Source organism: Aquarana catesbeiana, linkage group LG01 (genome assembly GCF_042186555.1).
Source record: "Aquarana catesbeiana isolate 2022-GZ linkage group LG01, ASM4218655v1, whole genome shotgun sequence".
In the NCBI taxonomy this organism is placed as follows: Eukaryota; Metazoa; Chordata; class Amphibia; order Anura; family Ranidae; genus Aquarana; species Aquarana catesbeiana.
The window spans coordinates 909,689,917-909,703,961 of record NC_133324.1 but is presented as its reverse complement, the minus strand read 5'-3'; the positions used below and the strand labels follow the sequence as shown (position 1 = coordinate 909,703,961).

Sequence of the window (14,045 nt, the reverse complement as noted above, 5' to 3'; positions counted from 1 at the left end):
CCCAAAATGTGGGATTTTCTTTTACTATCACTTTCAATGATAATGGTAAACAGGACAAATAGAGAGGATGAATCTCCCTAATGGGGGCACAGACCACAATAAAAACTGACAGATGTTCTAATCTCTCTCCACTCTATACAGAACAAAAAGAAGTTTTGCCTTTAGTTATACTTTAATATTTTGGGCAGCATACCTAAGTATGTCACAGCTACTGTTATTCACAGGCTTCTATCACTGTTCCACAGATTTGCACCATCTAGTGGTTTAAGTTTATAACTACACTTTTGTGTTGCATAGGGGTGTGCTAATGCCATCTGGTGGTTTTTGGTGTTAATGCTTTCTAGGAAATTCCATATCCCATCTGAAGATTATTGCTTTAATTATTATAATTACTATAAAGGAAATGCTTTGTTCCAGCAAGGTGCCTGAGATGCCAAAACACACTTTCTGAGTTCCTAGGCTCGCATTCTCAGGACTTTGCTTTTTATATCCTGTATCTAATTCCCAGAGATGTGTTTGCCTGCCTCTGACTATGATTTCTACCTGCCAACAGCCTGTGACCTCTTGTTTGTCTGACCACCAATGCTTGATATTGTAAGGCACATTGGTGCTTTTGGCTTGACACAATGGTGTCAATTTAGAAATTCATATGTATTTTTTTTTTTCTTGTCAAATGCTTTATTTTTGGACCTTTGAATAATACTGTATCTATGCAATTAGGTAATACTTATTAGTAATATGTTAAGTAGGTTAACTATAGACTCTCTTATCCAATATCCTTGTTGCAGCAATAAAAAGAAGGCAGGGATTACAACCCTTCCACACATTGACTAAAACTCAAAAAAAAGAAGGGGGGGGGGGGGGTTAAGATTTGCTTTTGCTGGGATTACTGAAGGAACAAGAAACAAGATAATCCTCTCATTGTTCAGGCAGTTAGAAAAGTTTCTGTTTTCAAAATAATAATAATGTATAGCAACCAATCAGAAGTCTCCTACCTGTTTAAAATAAACCTAAAATGCAGAAAAACTGTGGTTACTGTATGTTACTGCATGCTGTGCATTGTCATTGCTATGTGAATTAATAGAATTGTGGATTTTTTTTTCTCAGAAGTTTATTTTTTGCCCCCTGCAGTGTAAATGTGCTCAGTATTGGCCTGACCAGGGTTGCTGGACGTATGGAAATATCCGTGTATCGGTGGAAGATATGACAGTCTTGGTGGATTACACCATACGCAAATTCTGCATCCAGCAGGTAACAGGCTGCTACTGTGACTAGAGATTGTCCATCAAGACAACAGCCATTTTTTTTGAATAAAGCTTTTCTATAAGCATCCAATAAATTATGATTTAGACCGAAAAAGCCTGCACGTTTTATGTAAAGTAAACCTGCCCTCCCTTTCCAGTGACAACTGCATCTCCAATCAGCATGCATATTATAGGGCAGGGAGGAAAAAGTAATTGATAAAAGCTTATTGGATCAGCATGAAAACCAACAACCATCCAAAGGAGGGATCAGCAGTAACCGCCCTCATAGTCCTTTAAGTGCAGGCTTTCTATGTTGGAATGATTGTGCCACCCTTTTTGTATAGGTATTTTGAGTGCTGAGAGTCACAAGTTCTTGCACTGATAGGAGGAATTGGTAACCTTATGATTCCTTTACGATTTCTCCTCTCAGGTTGGTGACGTTACAAATAAGAAGCCACAGCGCCTTGTTACGCAGTTCCATTTCACCAGTTGGCCTGACTTTGGGGTGCCTTTTACTCCTATAGGAATGCTAAAGTTCCTAAAGAAGGTTAAAGCCTGTAACCCACAGTATGCCGGAGCCATTGTTGTACATTGCAGGTGAGTATGTATATATGTGCGTGTGTATGTATATAGATATCTCATACATATATATATATATATATATATATATATATATATATATATATATATATATATATATATATTGATAATGTCTTGATTGGAGGGGTGCCTTTGTGGTATATGACAGGACTTTCTAGGATGACAAGGTTTCAGCTTCTGTTGTGATTGGTGTGTTATTGACAAACATACCCAACCAGAACAAAGCAATGCCTATTATGGCTACCTTAGTCTTCAAAATAACATGTTTCTTTATCATGGGACACAGAGCAGCCATAATAACTAACTACGTTATACGCCACCTATAGATGAATGAACACTGGCAAACCAAAAAGACAAAGTCCACCCCTATATAACCCCTCCTACACAGGAAGTACCTCCGTTTTTTCGCCAGTGTAAGGTTATGGTTGGAGAAGCTCTCCATGATCTAGCTAAAATAATTACAAGGTATTGCCTGTAATGTGACCCTTTGGGCGCTGGACCCTGGCATCTGGACCCTTGATAAGAAAAAAGATCCCAAAGGAGTTTTGGCAGGGTGCTTTACAGGTCCAAGGGAGTGGCCCCATATTCAGGGGGACCCGTTCCTTGAAGGTCCAAGAGACAGAGACCCGCCATGATGGGGGAAGATTGAAATCTAGCTTTTTAGCAAAATCCTGCGGTGGGACTGGTAAGTATTTAAAAAAAAAAAAACTTTTTGCACTTGTGCAAATCGAAAACTATACTTGCAGTCTCTTACTTTTTTATAGGACTAGGTGTCATATTTTTTTCTGTCCACTGGGGGCAGCGGTGTGGCGGTACAGCAGCGCTTCTCTGTGGAGGCTTACAGCCGGGATGATCCTAAGAGGAGGCGGGCGGCTCTTCAGATTCCCCCGCCCCTGTACACCTAGTTCTTACGCCTTCAGTAGCCTTTTCCCGACGCTATTTATGCGGTTGTAGGGGGCAAGCGCCTGTGTGGAAATGGCGCAAATGAGCGTGCAAGAGGGATGTGTACATAGGAGGAATGTGATAGATGTACAGGATGCTAGGAAGGTGCACGTGATAAACGTGTACGCCGAACATGTGCAGCTGGGGTGGCAGAGGCCATATAAGAGCTGTTCCAGCCCTAGACTTCTGTAAGCAGGCTGGAGGGGACACAGAGTGGCGTCAGCTGGGCACATGAGTCACTGTGGGTGGATGGACCAGGGCACCACAGGTCCTGTTTGTCTCAGGCATGTCTTCCCGGAAGAGGAGTGGGGGGGGGCACAGCAGAAAGGGGGTGCAAATGCACCAGCATCGGTATTGGAGGCTGCTAGCCTTACATTTGCTTTGTTTAACTCTCCTGAAAGACCTGAGGCAACTGGCCAGTCTGAGCCATTACGGTTGTCAGGCATTGTAGCAACAGTTAATGCTTCTGCCTCAACCTACGTCACAAAGGACGATTTAGAATCAACTTTAGCTGGGCTGGAGGGAAAAATAGCAGGTATGATTGCTTCAGTTTCCCAAGGTGGAAGGAAACGGGATAGATCCCCTTAGCCTGAGCCCCCACCTGCATTGGAACAGGATTGGGCATAAGAGGTAGAAGAAGTGGCATTAATAGACCGGGAAAAAGGTCAGGCCACAGACTCCACTTCTGAGGAGTGAGGTCCTGAAGAACCATTTTCAGCCTTTCAATCCCAGAAACTGCTAATCCAGCCCCTTACGGAGATGGTCAGGATTTAAATTGCCGCCTGTAGAGGTCCCTGAGGTTTTCTTTTCTTCTTTAGGATCTCTGCAGCCTCCACAGAGTTTGCAGGCGTTTCCCTTGCATCCATTGCTAGAGCAGATTGTGTATGCTGACTGGGATTACCCTGATAAACTTTTTATCCCTCCTAAAAGGTTTGTTTCTTGGTGGCAGTGATGTCGGCCAAGAGTGTGTCGGAGTTGGTGGCTATGTCCTGTAAAGAACCTTATTTGATCTTGCACCAGGATAGGGAATCCACAGTCTGCAGAGGAGAAATTATTTCACTCTTTCTTGATGTAGTACGGGCTATCAGTGTCTATCTGAGAATGTCGGCTCAGATGCAGAAGACTGATGTTCCGTTTTATTGCTAGAAGGGACAGGCAGCATCTAAGTCAATTATTTCTTAATGGATCCGCCAAGTGATTGTTCAGGCGTATGGATTAAGGGGTAAGGCCCCACCTTTTCCAGTAAGGGCACACTCTACCAGAAGAGTGAGTTCTTCGTTGAGCAGTTCATCAAGCATCGATGGCTCAGGTTTGCAAGGCTGCTACTTGGTCTTCGGTGCATGCATTCACTAGGTTTTATCAAGTGAATGTTAGGACTCAGGAGGATGTTGCATTTGAACGCAGTGTACTGCAGGCAGCAATATAGATCCTGTTGTTCTGATGGTGTTTCTTTGGTCATAATGGGTTCCCTCCCCTCAAAAAGCATTGTTTGGGGACGTCCCAGTTGGTTATTATAACTGCTCTGTGTCCCGTAATGTACGATAAAGACATTAGGACTTTTTTCTACAGCTTACCTGTAAAATCCTTTTGTTGGAGTACATCACGGGACACAGAGATCCCTCCCCTCTTGTCTGGGAAGCTTATTGCTTGCTACAAAACGGAGGTACTTCCTGTGTAGGAGGGGTTATATAGGGGAGGACTTCCTGTCTTTTTGGTTTGCCAGTAGGTGGTGTATAACCCAGTTATTATGGCTGCTCTGTGTCCCGTTATGTACTCCAAGAAAAGGATTTTACAGGTAAGCTGTAGAAAAAAATCCTAATTTTATTAAAAATTGCAACTATGGAAATATGTATCAATGATGTATATATTAACGTATTGGGAGATCGGGGATGTAAAGATTATGTATTTCTGATACCTTTTGTATAATGAATGGCATATAATATTTTATCTTGACGTTTTAATTTGTTAAATAGAACCTGTGATTTTTAAATATTCTAATGGATGATTTGATACCTTTTAAAGGTCCTGTAGCTTTTCTTGTAGGATTAGAGAATTATTATAATTTAGTATATTTAAAAGGGTTAATTTCACTTTTAAAGCAAATTGACAATGTCTGTGTAAAGGATCTCCTTCCCTTTCCTTGTCAGTGCTCCTCCCTACATTGCAGCCAGCGCTAAATTCCCAAAGGTCAACTGACGTTGAAGTCTAGGTGGAACTGTAACATCACCATTTTTGTCACCTGACAGTATTTGGGCCTAGTAATTGGCTGCTAGACCGGTACACTGTCCTATTGGAAAAGGTGACATGCTCTCCCATTTTTCTGGCTGCAGTGGAGGAAGGGGCAGAGATTTCACTGCATAACAAATCATGTTCTCACCCAAATACAGAAAGTGCAAACACAATACATTTATGAGCCAGATCAACAGGTAATAAGATTTTTACAGGGGACTCATAGATACAAAAAAATGCTCTTGTTAATAATATTGACTGACAGCAGCATGTGTAGTATTTGCTTTTTCCCTTATTTTCACTTTAACAGTTATAAAGACTTACAAAACATGCTTTGTTTTCTCCTCAGTGCCGGTGTGGGTCGGACGGGAACCTTCATAGTCATAGATGCCATGTTGGATATGATGAATTCGGAGAAAAAAGTCGATGTTTATGGGTTTGTGAGTCGGATCCGAGCTCAGCGCTGTCAGATGGTACAAACAGATGTAAGTTTTACCAACTGATACTGTAAATATAAGCAATATATCACACACAACTGGCAGGTAGTGTGCGAGTCCGTGCTCACTGGCAGCTATAAGGTGGATCATAAGAGATCAATAACAAAGGGAAAAAAAAAAAAGCAAGATCTACTCTAACGAATTAGGTAAGAATTAGTCCATACAGTTTATAGCAGTACGGACTATCAAGGAGAAGTCTCCAGGATGGATGGAACCACAGGTGGATGGGGATTGCACACACAGCCACCGGCAGCTCCTCAGCAGGAAATGGGAATTCCTTCAGACACAAACAAAAACCACAGAAAGAGGGGTGCCTGGGTCAGTGTGATAGTAAAGACAAGTAACACTTTATTCTGATACACTTACATAAAAGTATCTTACAAGCTGCACGCAAGGTGGATGTGGATCACCAATCAAGCAGCCAGCCGCCATGAGGGATGAGAGGACTGCTGTGGGCATAAGCTTGGACCTGCCGTATGGAGGCTGCAACCCATCCTGATTTGGTCTCTTGCTAGCTCTGTGAGAGCGGATGTGAGAGCTGGAGAACCCGCAGGCTATATACCTCCATATGGCGGGTCTGAGCTTATCCCTACCACGGTGTTCTCATCGTTTTGTGACGGCTGACTTCTTGATTGGTGATCCACATCCACCCTGTGTGCACGAATATGAAACATGCAATACTTTTTCGCAAAAAACCCCCAAAAAAACGAAATACTAATTTATGGACTTAAAATGGTTCTAAAGCCTTAAAGTGGATGTAAACCCTCACATATAGCCAGTGACGTGAAAAGCCTCACACAGTGATGAAAAAAATCATATGTGCCCAGCTCAAACTTCATTAATTGGGTTTACATCCACTTTAAGGTTATTACTTTAATGCATTCAATACATTAAGGTGAAAAACCTTCTGTGCTGCAGAATCCCCCTCAGCCCCTCCCTTTTACTTACCTGAGCCCCATCTAGATCCAGTAATGTGCGCGAGAGCTTCGACACTCCCTGCTCTGTCACTCCTCACTGAGCAGATTGATAGAAGCGGGAGCCATTGGATCCTGCTGCTCTCAATCAAATCCAGTGATGGCGGCCGTGCCACCTTGTCTGTGTCAATGGACGCAGCCAGGGCGACTCTGTAGCGGGCACACAGGAGTGCCCCCAAAGAAAGCGGCTTTCTATGGGGCGACTCACAGAAGAGGGGAAGCCAGGAGTGCTGGCAGAGGACTTGAGAAGAGGAGGATCGGGGCTGCTCTGTGCAAAACAAGTACACAGAGCAGGTATGTATAATATGTTTATTATCTTAGTTAAAAAAAAAAAAAAAAAAAAATTTAATAACATTCCAAGGCAGGTTTCTCAAACTGGCGCCCTTCCAGCTGTTGCAAAACTACAAGTCCCATCATTCTTATAACTGTCAGCCTTGCAATGTCTCATGGGACTTGTAGTTTTGCAACAGCTGGAGGGCCACCAGTTTGAGACCCCTGCTTTAAGGGGTAACTCCACTTTTGTGAGAAAAAATAGCAAATTAAAAAAATAATAATATAGCATATACAATTGCTACACAAGTCATATTGTAATTTGATGTTATTAAAATTAACCTTTCCCTTCCAATCTACAGCGCTGTAATTTTCTGTAAAATGCATTATTACAGCCTGGAGGCATAGATGGTGTACAAAACTCCTTCCCAGAATTCTGCACTAAGATGCAAGTCAGATTTTTGGATATCCTCTGCAATAAAAGTTTCATTTTTGTGAGATACTCCCAATAGGAAATCACATCTAAAGGGATGCAGACCCAGCCACTTTCCTCATTAGGACCCTGCAAGAGCTAATTGATACTTATAAGGCCACTCCCATTCACATTCATTTTGCACATGGACACAAACAGCTATTTCTTCAGAATAACAAAAGGTAGAAATCTTCAACAAAGTTTATTAAAATCCCCGCAGTGTACATAGACATGTTTACTTTTCTCAACAAAACGGGTGTTACTCTTTTTAAGTATATTACATGGAGTGAAAATACAGTATGTACTAAATCTTCCGATGTCCCAACTGTACAATATTCTATGGCTTTTGGGAAAAACAAATAGAAGTTCTAACACTAATGTGTTCAATGTGTCTCTCCTTGTGTGTATTGTTTAGATGCAGTACGTCTTTATTTATCAAGCACTGCTGGAACATTTTCTGTACGGGGACACAGAGTTAGAAGTCACGTCCCTCGAAACTCACCTACAGAAGCTGTACAACAAAATCTCCGGGACCAACAGCAACGGCCTAGAAGAGGAGTTTAAGGTGAGACCAAAGGCATTATGAAGCTTCTGGTGAAACATTGGGGGGTGGTAAATTATGTGCCATATAGTGACACTATATGGCAAAAGGTTTGTAGACATCAAGGGCATTTGAGACAGTCGTGCATCCAACCTTGTGACAACAGTTTAGGGAAGGCCCTTTTCTTTTCCAGCATGGATGTGCTCCCATGTAAAAAGCCGGCTTCATAAAGACATTGTTTTATCGGTTTGGTGTGGAGGATCTTGAGTGGCCTTGGCAGAGCCCACACCTCAACCCTATTGAACACAGTTGGGATTAATTGAAACACCAATTACAAGCCAGGTCTTCTCATCCAACATCAATATCTGATCTCATAAATATTCTGTTGGCTGAATGAACACAAATACCCTCAGACATACTCCAAAGTTTTGTAGAAAGCCTTCCCTGAAGAGTTGTAGGCAGTTATAGCTGCAAAGGGGGATCAACCCTTTATTAAAGTGGGACTAATGATCACACTGCCATACCATGGACTGAAATTTCAGGTTTAGCTTTCAGAGCAGATAAATTGGAGTGCAACATAACTGTCTGTCTTTCCTTCCAGAAGCTAACATCTATTAAAATTCAGAATGACAAAATGAGGACAGGAAATCTTCCAGCCAACATGAAGAAAAACCGAGTCCTGCAGATCATTCCATGTAAGATTTTTTTCATGTAGCTTTAGTTCTGTGTGTATATAGTGTCCGTGTGCTATGCAGCAGCTTGCAGAGTTGGTTGAATCATTCACATTGGTCCTACTACACTAATACAAACATAAAGCAATATTAACCACTTAAGAACCAAGACTATTTCTGACATTTTGTTTCAAGTCACTATTTTTTGCTATAAAAATACTTGGAACCCCCAAACATTTTATATATATATATATAGATATATATATATATATCTATAGATATCTATAGATATCTATAGATATATATATCTATAGATATATATAGATATATATATCTATAGATATATATAGATATATATATCTATAGATATATATAGATAGATAGATAGATAGATAGATATCTCTATATCTATCTATCTATTGATATCTATATATAGATATCTAGAGATATATATATATATATATATATATATATATATATATATATATATCTATCCTTTTTTTAGCAGAGACCCTAGAGAATAAAATGGAGATCATTGCAATAATTTGTCACACCGTATTTGCGCAGCAGTCTTACAAACGCAGTTTTGTTGGAAAAATGCACTTTTGTGCATTAAAAAATTGTAAAGCAGTAAACTTAGCCCATTTTTTTGTATAATGTGAAAGATGATGTTACGCCGAGTAAATTGATACCTAAGATGTCATGCTTTAAAATTGCGCACGCTTGTGGAATAGCAACAAACTACAGTACTTAAAAATGTCCATAGGCAACGCTTTAAATTTTTTTACTGGTTTAGAGCTACAGAGGAGGTTTAGAATTATTGCTTTCTCTAACAATCATGGCGATATCTCACGTGTGGTTTGAACACTGTTTACATATGTGGGCGTGACTTGCGTATGCCTTCGCTTCTGCGCGCAAGCTTAGAGTGATGGGGCGCTTTAATTTTTTTTACTTTTTTTTTTTTTAAAAAAAAAAAAAAAAAAAAAAAAAAAAAAAAAAATTTTTGATCACTTTTATTCCTATTACAAGGAATGTAAACATCCCTTGTAATAGAATTAAGCAGGACAAGGGCCTGTTTAATGTGAGATCTGGGGTCGAAAAGACCTCAGATCTCACATTTACACTTAAAAGCAATAAAAAAATAAATTAAAAAAAAAAGTAATTTTGTGTGTTGACATAAAAAAAAGGGCCCTTTAAGGCTGGAGAGCGGAAGTGACGTTTAGCATCGCTCCGATCCTCCAAGGGCATAGAGTCGAGTGGGGTCCATCTTGCCCTCACTGGACTTCCTGCCCATCACTCCATCGGATCGTTTCCTCTGCTGGTGATCTCCATCCGGCAAACAGCAGAAACACCTGGGAAGCGGCGCAGATGGCACCTTTCCTGCCGCCCATAAAAGTGATCCCATGGCGAATCCGCGGCTGGGACCACAGTTATGTGAAAGAGGATCGTCCACTGTTTAAACATATACCAGGATTATGGCAGCGGATCGCTATTTAACGTCAAAGTAGCGACATACATACATGATGGGTTGGGCCGTAAGTGGTTACACCCAAAAGCAAACATTTATTATATTGCAGCTTACCAATTCTTAGATGTGGTGGCTGCATTACTTTTCTTTTGTAGGCTTTCTTTCCTTTATTTTTATCTGGTGATCCAGCCAGTAAGTCTGTTTTTCAACGGAACAAATTGTCTGGCAAATGTATTGGAGTATCGAGACAAACCCATTTACCACCGACAGGAGTGCTTACAATGATCAGCTTTTATTTTTTCATGAAAAACCTTTATCCCAATAGGAACAAAACTGTTTGCTGTAACTGCAGTGTGAGTTGGAGTTTGGCTTCAATTTGTTAGTGTATACTTCTAGTCTATCTAAGAGTTTAGCTTTAATATTTTCTTTCCTTTTTCTCTTGCAGATGAATTTAACAGAGTCATTATTCCTGTGAAAAGAGGAGAGGAGAATACAGACTATGTAAACGCCTCTTTTATTGATGTAAGTTCATTCTACATTTAGGAACTCGATAATAATCTTTATGTGAAGGTTCTTATCGATCCAGGTCTGGATATACCTAATATCCCTTAAAGCATGAATAACTGTACAGTGCTTGTGTTGTGTAATTTGGCCCCTTCTATCACCTAAAATACCTGGCTGATCCTGCCTGGTTCTGCCCTCCCCCCTGTAAACTGACCACAGTTTATCATGGCTGCTGAGCCCTGACACCGTGGTCAGTTTATGTGCCTCCGCTGCCCTCCTGCCCTCCTCTTCCCTCCCCTCCATGCCTGTCAGCTCCGTCCACTCCTCAGCTCTCCCTTCCTGCTGCAATCATAAATATATTATGATCATGCCACCCCCCTCTGTAAAATAACATTATTTATCCCAGTGTCTTTGCTATATAAAAAAGATACCGATTTCTACCTTATATCAAAGTGTACCCGGCGCTCACGTGACCGCTCGTCTCTCTCTCCTCCCCGGCCGACGCCAGCTGGAGTTCTTGGCCCCGCTTGCTATAGCTGTCAGCCAGGGAGAGGACAGAACCAAGGAGTCACATGAGCTGGACTTGTTCTGAAGTAATGAAGACATTACACTGCTCATCTAAGTAGCTTCTCCAGCTCTAAATGCCACGAACATACCTCAGAATTTATGGCCACATAGGTAACACAGTCACCTGAAAGTGATATCAAAGATAAACTTTAAAAACCCCAAAAAATCAAACATGTTATACTTACCTTCTCTGTGCAATAGTTTTGCACAGAGCAGCCCCAAATCTCCTTGTTGCGTCCCTCACCGGCACTTCTGGCTCTTTCTCTTCTCCTACTCACCTTAAAATTAATGGCACCCACCCGCGGATCCCTCATTTTGTTTGCTGGTGGTTGCAGCTGCTGGACTAAGTGTGGGTCCCGCAGCAGCTTCCACCCGCACAAGTGTGAGTGTAGATTTATGGCAGTGATGGCGAACCTTGGCACCCCAGATGTTTTGGAACTACGTTTCCCATGATGCTCATGCACTCTGCAGTGTGGTTGAGCATCATGGGAAATGTAGTTCCAAAACATCCGGGGTGCCAAGGTTTCGCCATCACTGGTTTAGGGGTAAAGCTACCCTATTACATGCAGCAAAATATTTCTGGATAAACCTCAGAATCCTCATATATTGTATATTTTTTTTCTGCCTTAAGGAAGAGCTTTGGAGCTTCCAGTAGAAATATCAGCACTTTCTACTTTTTATAACAATATTTTGCTATTTATTTAGGCAGGTGCTCTTCGGGCCAGTTTATATTAGTGGTTATGTTATTACTCTAGATCAGGGGTCTCCAAACTTTCGAAACAAAGGACCAGTTTACGTTCCTTCAAATTTGATGGGGACCAGACCGTAGCCAGTGGGGGTAAAAAATGTCCTGGTGTTAGTGGGAGGAATCAAGCTCCATCATTGGTGTCAGTGCGAGGAATAGTGCCACATTATTGGTGTCAGTGGGAGGAATCTAGCTCCATCATTGGTGTCCGTGGGAGAAATATTGCCACATCATTAGTATCATTGGGAGGAAGTGTACCACATCATTGGTATCAGTGGGAGGAATAGTGCTCCATCATTGGTGTCAGTGCGAGGAATAGTGCCACATTTTTGGTGTCAGTTGGAGGAATCTAGCTCCATCATCAGTGTCCGTGGGAGAAATATTGCCACATCATTAGTATCAATGGGAGGAATAGTGCTCCATCATTGGTGTCAGTGGGAGGAATAGTGCTCCATCATTGGTGTCAGTGGGAGGAATAGTGCCCCATCATTGGTGAGTCCCATCACTGGTATTAGTGGGAAGACTAGTGCCTCTTTGTTGATGTCAGTGATAGGAATTATGCCCCACTGTTGCTGACAGCGGGGTGAATAATGTCCCAAGGTCTGGATAAAAGCAAGCAAAGGGCCGCAGTTTGGAGACCACTGCCTTAGATAGAAGAAACCATTTATGATGTCAAATGATAGAACGTTGTTCCTTTTTCTTTGTCTTGCAGGGTTATCGACAAAAGGACTCATACATTGCCAGTCAGGGGCCATTACGGCACACGATGGAAGATTTTTGGCGGATGATCTGGGAGTGGAAGTCGTGTTCCATTGTCATGTTAACAGAACTGGAGGAGAGGGGGCAGGTAATATTCCCAGATGATTACTGGTCTATTGGTGTGTGCACAGCAAGGCTGAACTCCAGGCAAACGGCATAACAAATATATACATACCACTGTTTTATACACAGTCCACCCTGAGATATAGTTGAGAGCGGGAAAATAGTGCTGGACCCATAAGATTATCTTTTTCGTAGTGCTATCTTAAAGTATCGATGATGAATAATTTGGATCCCGGACAGGCGGCTTCTACACCCCAGAGGATGCCCACGGTCTTCTTTTTTTTTTTTTTTTTAAATACTGATTTTTAGTAAACTTTTTTGGCACAAAAAGCAAATGCAGCAGATACAGTATGTCAGTTATACAGGATATCATTCTAAACAGTCATCAAATGGACACTTCCCAACCCCCATGGAGGGGAGTTTAACAAGATGATTGGAATATCAGTCAACATCACATAGTCAACAATAAGATAGTGTGCTGTGTTACAATTCCGATAGATATATCTATATATAAAAATAAAAAAAAAAATACAAAAATGGAAGTAAACAAAACAACAAGTTCTGTTAACCAGTTAGATTAACATTTAAGAAAATGTGTATCTGTCTTTGAAATATAAAGCTCGTGCCTCCTTGTACAAACAGAATACTGGATAGAAATCAACTAATTGGGTACGCTTCACTCCCTCTCAATTTTGTAAGAAGTTCGGTCTATGGTATCTCAAGTGTCAAAAATTTTGACCCATGGGCCCCAGATTTTATCAAATTTACGGGGAGGCTTCCCCTGGCTTCACAAGTTCTCTTTGCCTAAGATATATTTTTTTCCGCCAGTAAATACCTTATACAGCCCCCTTCCTGTTTCTTGTCTGCTAAAAAGCCTCGGCTTGTGACATCATGCATAGCTCTCTCTCTCACTCTCGTGAGAGTTTGCCAGGAAGGGAGGGGGGATCAATCATAAGAGGGCCAATGAGGGCTGCAGAGCTGTAGGCGTGCCTCTGTGTGTGTGTCTGTGTAAATCCAGGAAGTGAACAGGCTGCAGCTTCAGCTTTAAAGCAGTTAAAATGGCTGCAGCCAGACCCAGTGGAGGGAGATTTCTGCAGCATATTTGGCAAGTACAGAATCACAGTATATATAAAATAATATGCAAAGTGGTTGGAGAGAAGCTTTAGAATGGCGAAGATGTTTTTTTTACAAATTATGCAAGCAGACTGCAGTTCCTCTTTAATTAAAAAAAAGTCAGGGGGGCAATGCAATAAGTAGACAACACTGTTTTTTTTTTTTTTTTTTTTTCTAGCCCTGATGAAGGGAGGTGTCTTTGGACCCCCGAAATATTTTTTTTATTTTATACTTTTGTTTTTACTTTTAATATACTTTTCGGATTGTCCTCCTGGCCTTTATTAAAATAAAGTGTTATCTGGATCTTTTTCCAGTGCTGTGGTGCATCAGATTCCATTTTTGTTACACCTTGAGATATACACAGCCCAACCAGCCCGGGGCTTTGC

The 14,045-nt window shown here is 41.3% G+C and overlaps 1 protein-coding gene across 2 annotated transcripts in view; it reads left to right on the top strand.

Annotated features, from left to right (window-relative positions):
- Positions 1-14,045, top strand: part of PTPRA (protein tyrosine phosphatase receptor type A) — a 261,197-nt gene that overhangs the window by 235,767 nt on the left and 11,385 nt on the right. The window contains exons 14-20 of one of the 2 annotated variants that reach the window (XM_073610999.1): positions 1,132-1,251; positions 1,675-1,841; positions 5,365-5,500; positions 7,644-7,793; positions 8,374-8,464; positions 10,354-10,430; positions 12,437-12,571. In XM_073610999.1, coding sequence (XP_073467100.1) covers positions 1,132-1,251; positions 1,675-1,841; positions 5,365-5,500; positions 7,644-7,793; positions 8,374-8,464; positions 10,354-10,430; positions 12,437-12,571 — 876 coding nt within the window. Of the gene's footprint in view, positions 1-1,131; positions 1,252-1,674; positions 1,842-5,364; positions 5,501-7,643; positions 7,794-8,370; positions 8,465-10,353; positions 10,431-12,436; positions 12,572-14,045 lie in introns of both variants that reach the window. The other variant, XM_073610998.1, reaches the window with a different exon arrangement.